The sequence below is a fragment of the Tenrec ecaudatus genome, chromosome 12 (genome assembly GCF_050624435.1).
Source record: "Tenrec ecaudatus isolate mTenEca1 chromosome 12, mTenEca1.hap1, whole genome shotgun sequence".
NCBI classification, from domain to species: Eukaryota; Metazoa; Chordata; class Mammalia; order Afrosoricida; family Tenrecidae; genus Tenrec; species Tenrec ecaudatus.
Window position 1 is genome coordinate 101,527,570 of NC_134541.1, and position 14,592 is coordinate 101,542,161.

At 54.9% G+C, this 14,592-nt stretch overlaps 2 protein-coding genes across 7 annotated transcripts in view; one reads left to right on the forward strand and one right to left on the reverse strand.

Annotated features, from left to right (window-relative positions):
* Nucleotides 1-741, reverse strand: part of CLEC16A (C-type lectin domain containing 16A) — a 193,634-nt gene extending 192,893 nt beyond the window's left edge. For 4 of the 6 annotated variants that reach the window (XM_075564290.1, XM_075564288.1, XM_075564289.1 and 1 more), the window contains exon 1: nucleotides 476-740. In XM_075564290.1, coding sequence (XP_075420405.1) covers nucleotides 476-555 — 80 coding nt within the window. In that variant the 5' untranslated portion in view covers nucleotides 556-740. Of the gene's footprint in view, nucleotides 1-475 lie in introns of all 6 variants that reach the window. The other 2 variants (XM_075564291.1, XM_075564287.1) reach the window with 1 other exon arrangement.
* A 3,605-nt stretch (nucleotides 742-4,346) lies between these two features.
* DEXI (Dexi homolog) lies at nucleotides 4,347-14,530 on the forward strand. The gene is made up of 2 exons (XM_075564294.1): nucleotides 4,347-5,210; nucleotides 14,011-14,530. The coding sequence occupies exon 1, from the start codon at nucleotides 4,773-4,775 to the stop codon at nucleotides 5,058-5,060; it is 288 nt and encodes a 95-aa protein (XP_075420409.1). The 5' UTR covers nucleotides 4,347-4,772; the 3' UTR covers nucleotides 5,061-5,210; nucleotides 14,011-14,530.
* The last annotated feature ends 62 nt before the right edge of the window (nucleotides 14,531-14,592 follow it).

Consider the following 14,592-nt stretch of genomic DNA (forward strand, 5'->3'; position numbering starts at 1 on the left):
AGTTTTGCAAGCCCTCGGAGCTTTGGGTTAGGGTTTGCCGCACCTCAACACCCCACCCCTCCCCACGAAGCTAGGGCTGTCTCTATGTCCATTTTACAAATGAGGTAACTGAGGCCTGCAGTCACACACAAATATCCCAACTCAGTGTTGTCCCAAACCAAGACTCTGGGCCTTTGACCCGGACGCCCATTGTCCCCGTCCAGCACGGAGTCCGCGTCGCAGACTGAAAGCCCATCCCCTCACCTTACACGTGGGGAAACCGAGACCCTAGAATGCCAGGGGACTTGCCCAAGGTCACACAGCCAGGAGCGAAGTGTCGGGATTCGAACCCAGACTCTCGGATTCCGGGGACTCTCGCTCGTAACCAGCAGTCTGCCCTAGCACCCCACCTCCGCTCACACTCCCCGGGGCCCGGGCCGGCTGGGCGCCCCATGCTCGCGGCCTCCTACCCCGGCCCGCCCCTCAGCGCACTCACTTGAGGTGGTCCAAAGAGTGGATGTTGCGGGAGGACTTGCCATGGCCCCCGCCCACCCAGCTCCGTGAGCGGCCAAACATGTCGGCGACCCGGCCCCGTCTCTCACTTCACGGCCTCATGCCTGAGCAGCCAGGCGCCCGCGAGGGCAGCTCCAAGCGAAGGAGGTAGAAGCGGAGGTGGTGGAGACACGGCTAGATACCTGCCTCCCTGGCCCACAGCCCCTCACTGACATTCAGCCGGAACCGGCCGTTCGGCCGCCGCACTTTACGGCGGTCGCCGCTAGGAACGCTGGGAAGTGCAGTTCGTCTGCGAGGCTCCCGGCGAAGAGACTCTGCGAACGGACTACAAGGCCCGGTGCGCATCACGCAACTGCAGCCTAGTGGCCCTCGTGAGGGGGCGGAGCGAGAGGAGAAAAGGACGAGTGGGCGGGAACGAGAGACCTATGGGCGGAGCCATGAAAAGGGAACTGGTGATAATGACGAATAAAAAGAACCACAATATGAACAATTATTATCTCTATGATAAGTATAAGTGTAGCCAATGCAGGCGTAAATTATGTTCCACTGTACTACATACTTTACATATATTATTATCGAACGCTCACCATATTCCTATGAGATGGTTGACGAGGTGAGGTGATGGGGTAGGTATGGTGGTATTGGTTCCGACTCATAGCTCTAATATAACAAACCACTGCCTGATCCCACGCCGTCCTCACAATCGTTGCTATATTTGAGCCGAGTGTTGTGACCCGAGTCAATTCATCTTGTTGGGGTCTTCCTCTTTCTCAATGACTTTCCTGAGCATGACGTCCTTCAACCGCGGGGAGAGGAAATCTCCCCATCCTCATTTCAAAGGAGCATTTGAGCTGTACTTCTCAGGCAGATTTGTTTATTCTTCTGGCACTCCGTGGCACTTTCAATATTCACCAACACCGTCATTCAAAGGCATCCATTCTTTCTTGATCTTCCTTATTCATTCCAGCTTTCATACGTACAGGACACAATGGAAAATCCTTTGGTTTGGGTTAGGCACACCTTAGCCCTCAAAGATACATCTTTGCTTTTAACCACTTTAAATAGATCTTTGGAAGCAAAGTTGCCCAAAGTAATGTCATTTGATTTCTTGACTGCAGCTCCCATGCGCACCAATGAGGGATCCAAGTAAGACGAAATCCTGAGATTTGATCTTTTTTCACTTCCTCATGATGTTCTTTACTGGTCTCAAGGTGAGAATTTTTGTTTTCTTCATATAGATCTGCATCACTAAGTGCTTCACTTTCAGCAAGCAAAGGACTATTATTGTCCCCATTTTGCTGGCAAGAAGATGGAGTTACAGAGAGGTGACTTGTTCAAGTTCACACAATAAGTTACTTTTACTGTCCAATAATCCAATGGCACCAAATCTGTAACCATTTGATTTATCCTCTGTGGCCTTTTCTTTCTCCACTTAATTTTTAAAATGTTTATTGGAAGGCTATCAAGCAACAGTATATGAAGCTGAACATCCTGTCCTTTCAGTAAATTTCTCCCATTCACTGCCATTTTGAGAGCTAGAGAAAGACAGACACCCACTCCCCCCACCTCCCCCCACCTCTCTCTCTCTCTCTCTCTCACACACACACACACACACACACACACCCACACACACACACACACCCACACCCACACACACACACCCCCCACACACACACACAGTGAGAGAGACAGAGAAAGAGAGAGAGAGATTCTACACTTCTCTTGTGAATTTGTTATGGGAAACTTCATAGAGGCAAGATAGAAGGGTCTAAGAATGTATCAAACATTTATCTTGGGAAATGAGCCTTATACAGAGACTGGTTTCACAGGGATTTCCTCAGCTTGTGTCTTTAATCATTTCTACACTTCATAGTGGCTGAGATGTTTGGTCCTACAGAGCCATGCCAGTATAGGGTTATCATCCAAGGGGAGAACTAGCAAGTCCCACACCCATGCAGTGTGTAAGGGGCCGGGAATAAGCTGTGCTCAGACACACACACACAGTTAAGACAAAGTTTATTTAAATAAGTCCACTTCAAAAGAGATAAAGTGGGTCCCCCACGGAGGTGAGAAGGACACTTTAAGCATAGATACCAGAGAACAAAGTGAGGGGAGGTGAGAGATTAGAAGGACCCAATCTAGGTGACAGCTTCTAGTTTTTAAAGGGTACTTTAAATGGGGAGGAGGATTGCATCCCTTGGTGGTCTGCAACTTTCTAAGAACTTACTAAGTTCATCCTTGGGTTTCCTACATATATCGTTCTAATTAATCTCAGGTGACTATTCTTCCACAGGATGTATGGAGTCCTATCTCGGGCTGTAAATCAGTGTGAGATGCTTTAGGATGCCCACTCAGCCTGACCTCAGAGTTGAGACATTTACCAGGGCTTCTATCTCCGGGCCCATTGTTCATTTTCCTAACAGGAGGAATGCTCAAACAGAATATTCAATTCTAACAAGCAGAGGGTCCATTTTCTTGGTTGGCAGTAGCCCCTGTGCAGTCTGTCAACAAAGGTGTAGTCTGTTCCATTAACAATGCTAAGGAGACAGTATTGAAGTGGGTTACTCAATGTCCTGCTTAGAAACAGGTCAGCAGTCCCAACGAACCAGCCTCTGCAAAGGAGAAAAAAAAAAAAGAGACTTTCTGATTCCATAAAGTTATAGTCTCAGAAACCCCATACAGGGTTACTATGAGCCTGAATTGATTCCAAGACCGTGCATTTGGGTTTGCTATTGTTGCTATTGTTTTTCAAGGAAACAATTGTTCCAAGGATAGTAAGTGCTCAAAACATATTGACAGGGTAAGGAATGAATGAATGAAGGTTTGTTCTATTTCATCTGCTGGAGAGACCATCCCTGAGTTGATGGTTTGCCAGGTGGCTCATTAAATGAAGCAATGGGTGAGGGGAAGAGAGGAATGTTGTTTGTTGTCACCAGGCATACCCCCAGTTGTTTCCACTTTCTTTATTTCTCTGGGCCTCAACTTCTCCTTCTGTAAAAAAGGGTAGCATACTCACACCCTGCCTAGTCTGGCCCAAAGTAAACATGGCAAGCCCTTATAAATTATAGGGTTGTTGAATCGCTTTGGGAATAGTTTGGGTAAGACATTTGCGCAAACGGGTTGCCCGTGAACTGGTGAAGATGGTATTTACTTTCCTTGTGTAATTCATGGCAGTTTGAATGTTTAACCACGTGTGTTCTTGTGTGTGTGTGTGTTTCCCTTTTTTTAAGCATGGTTTGCAAAACAAAAGCAAAGACACAGCAACCTCTCTGGCTGGCCCAGAATGTTCCCCTAGGTAAAAATAGCTGAGCGACCCCCATGAAGTCGATTCCCCAATGGGGGGGACCGTCCAAAAGCCAGAATTTGGAGAGAGGCAGGTGGGCACGGATCGGTCTTTTCCACCAAGAAAAGACGGTGCTATGGAAAATGCGCAGAAACGTCACTGGAAATGTGGGGCGCTCCCATTCATGCCCTCCCTCACCTCCTTTTTTATCTGGAGGCTGAGTCCCGAGGAAGTGTAGGGCCATGAGGAGGGAGCCCGAGGTTTCTCTTGGCTTTGGTCCCCTTATGATACACCTAGGTGCGAATTGTGTGCAGTCTTCTTTTCAGAATCCAGGACGCCTGAGAATCAGTCGTTGGAGAGCTGGTCGGAGACCCGAAGCAGGAAAAGGACTCAGACGTCAGCGCCTGGGAGAGGCGGGGCGAAGAAGTACCCGCCCCCGGGCGGCTAGGGCCAATGAGGGCGGGGATCGAGCAGACCAATCAGCGCGGGCGGGGAACGGGCGGGCCAATCAGCGTGGGCGGGGGACGGGTGGGCCAATCAGCGCGGGGCCGCTCCGGAGGCGGCGCTGGGAATGCCACCAGGAGGGCGACGCGGCGGCCGCAGCCATGGGCGCTGGGCCTGCGGGGGCGCGGAGGGGCCGCGCGGATCGGCCGAGCCGGGTGGCAGAGGCTGCAGCTGGAACTGGCCCTCGACGCTGAGCCGCGGTGGGTCCCTGCCACCGCTGCCAGGGCCTGTGAGCGCGCGGGCGCACCGGGGAAGCCGGGCAGCAGCCGGCCACTTCGGGGTGCCGTCGGGAGGTCGTGTGGCACCTGTGCGGGCGCCTTTGGGGAGGGGGCTCCTCCTGCTGCGGCCACCGCGCACCTCCGGGGGCGCCGCCGAGCCCAGCGCCGCGTCCGTTGAGCCCCGGCCGCCCTGGATGGCTGAGCTGCCCCGTCTCCGGCCGCCCGGGCGCCGCAGAGGCTGAGCTCGCCGGGCCGCCATCCCCGCCGCCCCCTGCATGCTCGGCGCCCGGGTTGCGGCCCACCTGGACGCGCTTGGCCCCCTGGCCCCCTACGTGCCGCCGCCGCTGCTGCCCTCTATGTTCTACGTGGGCCTGTTCTTCGTCAACGTGCTTATTCTGTACTACGCGTTCCTCATGGAGTACATCGTCCTCAACGTGGGCCTCGTCTTCCTGCCCGAGGACATGGACCAGGCGCTCGTGGACCTCGGCGTGCTCTCGGACCCCGGCTCGGGCCTCTACGACGCCGACTCAGAGCTGGACGTCTTCGATGGGTACTTGGACTAAGGTCCAAGCCGTTTTGTCCCCTGCCCACCACGACCTGCCATCCTCATCCCGGACCAGCCGCCCACGTCATGCCGCCACTGCTGTTTGAGGCCGCCGACTGCCCTGGGATGGGACCTCCCATGGCGAGGCCCTCCCGGGCCTCTGAGGCCTGTAAGTGCGCCGGCTGAGGGGGCTGAGGGCGGGTTGGAACATTTTTGGTGGAGAAGGGAGGGAGGGCCAGGCCGGACACACAACCCTCCCCCAAGTTTCTGACTCCCCTGCCCATGTCCTCCAGATCTCCCACCACCCAGAGTGGTGAGGCCCATCTGAGACCTTGAATGGGGGCTGCCAAACCTTCCCAGCTAGGTGACAGCTGTTGAGAGGGGGAGGGGGAGGCAGCCTCAGCCTGGTTTGATAGTGACCTTGGCCATTTGAGGATTCTCCCTGGTTTCTCGGAAAGATGGAGATTGGAGACGTCGCAAGAAATGGGGAGGCAGCCTTAGTGTGGCCCTTTGGGGGACAAGGTTAAAGGCCACAGGCTCCCCTTAGCAAAGAGCCTGCACTTCCTTTTGGCCTCACTGGGCTACTGTGTTTGGGAGTCGGGTTTCAGGGCGCCTCAGCTCTGCAGCTCTGGTGCAAAGCCGGCAGTCTTCAGGAATTGGAGAGCTGGGGGTGGGGCCAACGCTGGCGTTTGCAGGGCCTCCAGGAAGGAGCTCTGGGGTGTCCCAGAGATGGTGGCACTGACTGTGACCAGCCCCACCCTATGTGTTAGACAAGAGAAATGCAGGGCCAGGAGGGAGGAAGGCTTGGCCAGTGTCACACAGCAAGGCAGAGAAGACTGGGCTGGGAAAGAGGGAGGCAGGTGCTACCAGGCTGGGCTAGGGTTGGGGCTCCTTGGCCAGGTCCCTTGGTTGGAGGGTGCCGGTGTATTGTTGGGCCTGGGGTCTTGAGTGGAGGGGGAAGGCCCGGGTGGTACTCAGGAGCTCCTTTTGGAAAGAGGCACTAGTGCCCCTCTCCCTGAGCAGGGTAAGTCAATGTACCCCTCTCCTTTGTTGCCACAGTGAAGGCCAAGGACAGCCCTGAGAGCCAGGTGTCAGAGTGGATGCCTTTTGTCCATCTGTCCTGCTTCCTTGTTCACTGAGTACCACTGCACCTTCTGGGGGTGTGCAGTAAACAGGACAGACAGGTAGGTGCTCCAAGGTGTGCCAAGGTTCAGGTCAGATCTGTGAAGGCACTTACACGTGAACTCCTAGAGCGCAAGCCCCCCTTCTGTCCACCAGAACAGTGCCTGGCATCGAGGAGGGGTACAGGACTTGTTTGCGAGGGACCCAAACAGAAGGGTAGCGATGAGCTGCTTTAGATTAGGGGCTGGAGGGCCATCTAGAAGTACATTTGAGCCAGGCATGAAGGTGCAGTAAAAAGTGGTCTTAATAGCCAAGACCCTGGGGTGGGAGAGGGACATGGAGCTGGAGACAGCATCAGGAGGCCGTGAGGTGGGAGGCTAAGAGCATTGGGAAACCATTGGAAATTCCAGGCAGGTTCTCCTCTGGTTCATCTTTGCTGAAGATGGGCAGAAGGGCTGCCGGGACAAGTGGAGAAGCTGTTCAGTTGTGCCAGCAGAGGGGTTACAGACTTGGGTAAAGACAGAGAAATGTGGAGAGATCAAGGACGCCTTTGGGAGGGGGAGGTAAAGGGTACAGGATCGCTTCCAAACCTGTCCTGAATGTTCATGGGTACCATGCTGAATCCTAGGCCCTTTGCATAGTTGCTCATTCAGCCACTCAACAGACATTGATCTTTTAGCCTGTGCTAAGAGCCCTGGTCAATTCACAGCACCCCTGTAGGACAAGGCAGAACTGCCCCTGTGAGTTTCCAAGACTGTACCTGTTGATGGGAATAGAAAGCCTCTTCTTCCTCTTCAGAGGGCCTAGCAGCTTCAAACCGCTGAGCTTAGCAGCCCAACATGCTATGAGTTGGCATCAACTCCATGACAGTGAGTTTCCTTTTTGAGGGGGGAGCCCTGGTGGCATCTTGTTTGTGCGTTGGGCTGCTAACTGCAAGGTCAACAGTTCAAAACCACCAGCTGCTTGGAGGGAAAAAGATGAAGTTTTCTACTCATAAAAAGTTAGTCTCAGAACCCCCAGGGCAGTTCTACCCTATACGGGTACTGTCCTTTATGGTTTCTGTTTGAATCCACCAACTGTGCCTTAGGAGAAAGTTGAGGCTTTGTAGGCTCAGAAACCCACAGGGTCAGTCCTCCCTGCCCTGTAGGGCCATTATGAGTCGGAATCAACTCAATGGCAGTGGGTTGGGCTTTTGGTTTGGGTGCTTGGTCTTAGGAATCCCAGGATGCATTCCTGCCCCACAAGCAAGCCACGTGCTTGACTTTCAGAGTGTATGTTGGTAAAGAACGTATTTTTATCTCTTCATCGCACCGACAGTAACACTTCCCCTTCCCAAGGGAAACATTGGCATATTCCAGACCAGAAACTGGAGACCAAATGGGTCCACCTACTTTGCTGCAGCCACTGTTTGAAGTATGTCTCAGGGGCTTGACCCCAGGCAGGTCGGGTGGAGATGGGGTGAAGTCTTCCTTCATCCTTGCCCCCAAGTCCTCGGGGTGCCAGGCCCGGGGCGCGGGAGGAGCAGCCAGGAGCAGGAGACACCGGAGGAGAGGTCTGCAGAAGCCCTCTTAGCCTGCATTTGCTTTCCGTCAGCCAAGGAATGGCAGCGGCCAGTGCTCACACCGCCTCCTGTGAATGAGGGCCACAGAGAGCGATCCTGGAACCCTGGCCTGGCTTCCACGATGAACGGGGCACCACTTACACCCCCCTTCCTTGTGTAGCTGCTGTTCCTCAAACGTGAGTGAGCACCTGTTAGGGAGTGTGGCGGTGTCCTGGTTACAGATTGAGCTGTGATCCACATGGAGAAAGACTGGCCGTTCTCCTTCCATAAACAGTGACAGTCTCGGAGGCCTATGGGGGTGCTGTGAGTCAGTGTGGACTCGATGGCAGTGAGTTTGGTTTTTGATTTATGGAGGCAATATTAGGATCTGAGGTAGGACTCCAGATTTATATTAAGCAGTTTACCATGGCATTGACTGTGGAGCCCTGGTGGCGTGGTGGTTACACATTGGGCTGCTAACCACAAGATCAGCAGTTCAAAATCACCAGTCTCCTTGCAGGAGAAAGACAAGGTGTTCTATTTCCATAGAGAATTAGTCTTGGAAACTCACAGGGCCAGTTCTTCCATGTCCTAGAATCTACTCTATGGCCATTTGGTTTTGGTGGCATTGACTCTGACTTGGGGTGACTCCTGTGTGTCAGAGGACAACGGTGTCTCAGAGTTTCCAAATGGTTATGTTGTAGGAAGTGGCCTGCGAAGGCATTTCTTCTGAGGTGCCTAGATGGACGTGAACTTGCGGCCCTTAGGTTAGCAGCAGAAAGTATCCACCACTCACGTATACCAGCCAGGGCTCCAGATCTAGACTCCTCCAGAGCCCATTGCAATCCAGCCAGTTTCATCTCATAGGAACTCTAAAAGGACAGAGTAGCTGTATGGGGTTCCCGAGGCTGGACTCTGTACAGAAGGACAGTGCCACTTTCTCTCACAGGGCAACTGCTGGAATCAAACCACTCACCCTCAGTTAGCAGCTGATTGCTTAAGTCAGGCTCCACCAGGGAGACTCCGATTACCCTCCTGTGCTTCCGTGTCCCACCCCTGCCCCACCACCACAGCCTTGTAAACTCAACCCTCATTGAGCCAACATTTCAAGGAGTGAATTGGAGCTGTATGAAGTGCTTCGGCATTCCTATTTATAGTAAGTGATGGATGACTATTAACCACTGGTACCCTTAGCAGTCAGGCATATGGTTAGTGTGTGCCCTCAGGCCGCGGGAGTGCATATCTGCGGACGTACACTGATAGCCTAAGAGGAGCAGCAGTAGGCTGGCTCCTGAGTGCCGCATTGGGTCTGCTCTGGCTTCTCCCAGCCCTGTCCCTGTCAGACATCCTTGGGAGGCTGGTCCTACTGATTGGTGGTCTCCAAAGGGCTCCCACTGCTGCTCGGGTATCTTCCCAAGAGAGAGGACTAACCTGGGAGCACAGACAGTCTCTTGTGCCAGGTGCACAAGCAGCTCCCTGGATCATTCTGCCTGGGCTCCTCATGAGAGCGCCTGCTGCCTGCCAGTCTCCACCCCACCCCCCCACTTCCCACACAGCAGGTCTGGTGGGGTGGAGCAGAGAGAGGGGACAGTTATTGCCCAATTTAGAGCCTGGTGCAGCCTGGATGGGAGCTAGGGGCTCTAGACACTCTGTCTCTCCCGTTAAAATGGCTCGCTGGGCTGGGTCACAGCAGTTCTCCCCCCACCCCGGTCCCATGCGAGCCTGTGGCCCTGCTGCTCAACAGTACCCAGGCTGGCCAGCACTGCCCCACCAGGGATACGGGCAGGTTCCAGGGAGATCCTACAGGCAGCCTGTGGGGACTTAGAGGACATGCAGAGAGGTGAGGTCAGAGGCTGTGGCTCTAAGAGGCCAGGGTGCCCTGAGGACTGGCCATAGACACGTCAGACTCCGGAATGGGTCTCAAGATGACAGGGCACCAGGGCCTTCTCCCTGAGCCTTGAGTTCTGGGGACGAGCCCATGGCACCCCTGCTGTCATGTGTCAGTTGGTGCTGATGTCTGGAAGAGCACAGGCATCTGGTGTCCTGGCTGACAGGCAGCCCCGAGATGAGTCTCGGTGCTCTTTTGGCAGGAGCACCACTGCAGCCCAAGTGTCATGTCCCTGTCTGCCAGGCCAGGCTTGTCATAGCCACATGCGTGCAGTTGGCCCCATGAATCCTGGTGCTTCATTTTGGAAAAATATCCTTTTTAGTTGAATTTGGTTTTAGGGATGTTTAGGGGACAGCAGCCTCATTGGCATGGGGACAAGCTACTTCTGGCCAAACCGTAAGTTGAGACCAGAGCCTCTTCTGGCTCAGCCCACGTTCAGAGGGGAGACAGGTAGTTACTTGGTCGGAGTGGGGGTGGGGGGTGTGGGGTGCTGGCTGACGGAGCAGGGCCATCCCTGTGCACCTTGGAAGGTGCATTTAAGTGTGGGTTTCACTGTAACCACCCTAAGACCTTGGCCAAGTAACTTCTTTCCCCCAGCCTCCGTTTCGTTCCCTGTAAAACCACCGACTGAGCTTGTGCAGGCTGGATGGGAGGGGACTCCCCGAGGGCTAGGAAGCAGGCTCCCCTTTCCCAGGAGCCCTGACTCCTTTGGGTACGGGGGCAGTTCTCCAGGAGGCGTGTCTCTGTGGGCAGCGAGGGCAGGTGGTCATTGTCCCCAGCAGCTGAGGGAGCCTGAGTGCTGGGTGTGGTGAGACAGCCTTTCTGCATTCCTTCCTGGCTGGGAGCTTGGCTGGGTGGTAAAAATAGCCTCCCTGCTTCTTTGGAGCTCCAACCAGTGGCAACCAGGAAGCAGGGGCTGCTTGGGGAGGGTCAGTCATACCCAGCTATGAGGTGGCCGAGTTAGGCTCCCCACCCCACCGGTTCTCAAGAGGCTGGGTATATACCCACACAGAGCGCCCTTGATCTTCTGGCACGAGGCAGCCTGGGCGGCTGGCTGGAAATGGAAGCTTCCTTTCCACACTTTGTAGAACTGCCTTCTGTTGATAACAAACCAGAGCTGCTTATTGCGTGATAGTGACAGACAGGTTTGCTTCCAAAATGTACGGAAGAAAAAGTACATCGGTTTACAATATTACATACAAGAGGGCTTCTGAAAGTTCGTGGGAAAACTCCATGAGTTAATTCCATTTGCCCTTGGACCTTTTGAAGCCCCTTGTAAATAGCTGGGGGGGGGGGGGGCAGGGGGTAGGAGGGGTGAGGTCCAGAGTTGAGAAGAAGGGGTCCTGTTTCTCTGCGATACCAGTTCCCACCATGGCCTTAGCGTCTGCAGTTTCCAACGTCTTCCTGGTCCTCTGCACCCCCACTCTAGCCCAGAGACCATTGGCCTCCTGCTGTGCCCTGGGGGATGGAGACCAGAGGCAAGCAGGACACCCACAGCAAAGAAGCATGTCTGGGTGACAGGTGTCAGGAACCACCTTTCTTGGTTATCTCATACCTAGACAAGTTTCTAGAAGGCATGGCCTTTAAAGTAGAGAGCAGTCAGCTGTCTTCAGCATTCAGCAAGGCCCCTGACCTGTTGCTGGGACCCAAGGGCTTAGAGGAGGCAGAGACCACTGGAGTTGGGAGTTACTGGGTTCCTGCTCAGCCCAAGTTCATCTAATCATTGCCAGCTCACATTTTCAGAGGTAGAAACTGAGGCCTAGAGCGATCAGGTGGCCTGTGTGAGCTCACACAGCTTGGAGGGAGCTGAGGAGAATTGCCCAGGACAAGCATCTCCAGACCTGACCCAGACCGTCCTGGAGGAGGACAGGGGCAAAGGGGGCCGGGGGGGGGGGCGGGCCTTCCAGAAAACACACACATGAACCACTTCCAGGTCAGCCAACTCCGGACAGAGCTCGGCAGATGGTCCACAAAGGTATCGAGCCAGGGGGACTTTCTAAAACGGACCGAGGGCCTGGCTACCACTCTGCTGAGAGAAGCTGATGACCATTGACTGTGCCCTCGCTCTGCTTTGAGTGGCCTGGGGCAACCTGGAGAGGCAGTTCCAGCTTCACAAAGGACACGGAAGGTGCTGGCTAAGGAATTGGCTCTGGGGTCACCTGCTGTGAGAAGGCTGGCAAAGCTGGGGTCTTGAGTGGACAAAGGCACCTGGGCTCTTGCTCTCTGAAGAAAGGGATGGCCCTGCAGTGGGGAGAGGAGCTGGCTGCATGCCAGCTGCACAAGGCACTCTCAGCCTCGCTGAGCCTCCTCCGACAGCCAGGGTGACAGCCGCCATGGCCTCACTGGGCAGCCCCAATAGGTGGGCAAAAGCAGCACAAGGTTCTGCATAAGCAAGTGCTTGATGAATGGTACCACTGTCAGGTTGGCTGTTCAAACCCCCAGCCTCTCCGAGGGAGAGAAGGCGGTCTGCTCTGTAATGTGCAGCCTCAGAAACCCCACATGAGGTTGCTGTCAGTCCACTCGATAGCAGTTGCCCTGGTTTGGCTTTGACAAATGTCAGCTATCACTGTGACTGTCATTCAGGACTTTGCCATGGCCGGCTTGCAGGCTGCAGGAACGAGGGTGTTGGCCTTTGGCAAAGACAAGCTGCTGAGTGTGTCCCAGGATATCCTCAAGCCACCAAGATGTGACCAGGACTCACATCTCTGCCCTCAGCTTGCTGTGGAGCCTTGGGCAGCTTGCCGCCCTATCTGGGCCACATCATTTCCCACCGGTGTGAGTAGATGCACTGGATCAGGTCTGCTCTACTTGCCTCACACTCCAACTATTGTTTACCAGGTGATTCTTTAAATCGAGTTGAGCTGCTAGCCTCAAGGTTGGCAGGTCAAATCCACCAGCCTTTCCCAGAAAGACGAGGCTTTCTACTCCTTTGAAAACAGTCTTGCAGGTCCATAGGGGCAGTTCTACACTGCCCTTTAGGGTCAATGTAAGTTGAATCGACTTGATGGCAGTGAGTTTGGTTGGCTTTTTGGTTCTTTCTAAATCTGCTCTCTGTTTGTAAGGGGAGAGAAATGGTTTGAAAAGAAAGGAAGTTGTGTTCTGCCAGCAGTGGAAAGCTGGTACCATGTGCATAAAAGAAGGTGGCCCTCCAGAGAGACGCAGTGGGCAGAGAAACGGTAGTGAGGCCCGGCGGGTGGGGGCTTGGAGCTGAGATTCAGAGACCTGTGCTTGCTGTCCAGTTGAGTATGTAAGTCTCCAGTGGCCGAGCTGAGCCTCCGTAAGCAAGTCACACACCCTCTCTGCATAGTAACAGCTTCATCTGGGAGGATGGGCTGAAGCAGCCTTAACCGCAGCCTTTCCCTCACAGACACCGAGACGGAGATTTGCATGCAAGCTCTTTCTTCTGGAGGCAGCTTTCTGGACCCGTGGAGTGGCGGGAAAGGAGGGAGGGGAGGCCTATGAGCAGGGTGGCATCTGAGCAGGTTCCCACTGAGGTCCCCGTGCTCTGACCTGCTGGGCCGTGCTCCCTGGAAAGGGACGGGGGCTGTGGGCTCACCATGTTCAGTGCCCAGGAAGGGGACGGGGAGGGGATAGGAGGCTCTGCGAGCAGTCGCTCCTCGCCCTGTACCGGCTGGGGAATGTCGGCTAGTCAGGTGACTTTCTGAGACCTTGGTCTCTTGGCCTGTAAAACAAGGAGACACGCTTTTCTTGCTGGACATGGTCCTTGGAACAGGGTGAGTGGGGAGACAGGCCTAAGGTGGGCCAGGGATTCCCCTCAACAAAAGGCTGCCCACCCAGCACAACATGGGCTTAACATGTCACTGTGTGCTCCAAATTTGTAGCAGGAACCACCGGGGATGGCAAAGAGGAGGCTTTGGAGCAGAGTGGGATTTGTGGGAGTCAGGAGGAGGATGGGTCTGGGGACCAGAGACTCTGGACCTGCTGGGCCCGGGATGAAGATCTGCCAAAGGGCTGGGACCTGTGCGTGTGTGCTTGATAGAGAGACAGTGTCCAGAAAGGGCAAGCCAAGTGGGACTACTGAGTGTCTGGGCCATGGCTGGAGCCACCCTCCTGGCTCACATGGCATCATCGGGGTAAAGTGATTGGCTGGCAAGGCCTGCCCTTCACCCTGAGTTGGCACACCTGCCCAAAGCCTCAGGCCAGCGTCCAAAGTCAAGCAAGCAGCTCCTGCAGCCCTAGCCCCTCCTCAGTACCCAGAATGGTCCCTCCCTTCCTAGAGAGTCAGTGCTGGTTCTGCAGCCCAGGGCCCTGGGAATGATGCAAATTAATAAAAATGATGGTGAAATACCGCAACGGAGGCACATGTGAGGGAAGGCTTCCCACTGTGTCCGTCCTGGGCCTCTTGGCGGCACGGCAGAGCCTCCATGTCTGTAACTCCCCTTCTCTCCTTCTTGCTAGGCCTGTCCCCATTTGAAAGCTTCGTGCCTGCACAGAGGTTCCTGCCCGGCCCCAGGAGTGCAGGGAGGAGACCCTGGGACTGAGGTGATGGGAGTCTGGCCCCCGCTGCACCCCAGCCACCTGCTGCACCTGCATCCACACTTGCCCTCCTCTGAGGACGCTGCAGACGCCCACGCAGCGTCTCCACGCCATGTGACCCCGCTGAGCTTTCCACCTGCTGGGTTTGGACTTGCACTGTGGGGCTGTCTCAGGAAGTGACTCACAGGGAGGAAGGGCCGCGGCCCAGGGGCGGGTGTGGACTGACTCATTTCAAGCTGCTGCTTCTCCATCAGTCTGGCAGAGGTCTATGGTCACACTCAGGGACAGAACTGACACATTGTACTGGGGGAGGGCTGAGGTGCTCCTCTGGCCAGAGCGATTTGTCTGGAAGTTGTGGAGGTGTGACCCCTGGCCTTGCTAAGCCTGTAAAAGCAATACCTAGGAGGCTGACTCCTTTGATTAAAACTGTACACAGCTCTGACGCCTGGGACCACGCATGGTTTTTCTCAGATGCCAAGGAAGGGGTCCTCGCAGCAGGACCTC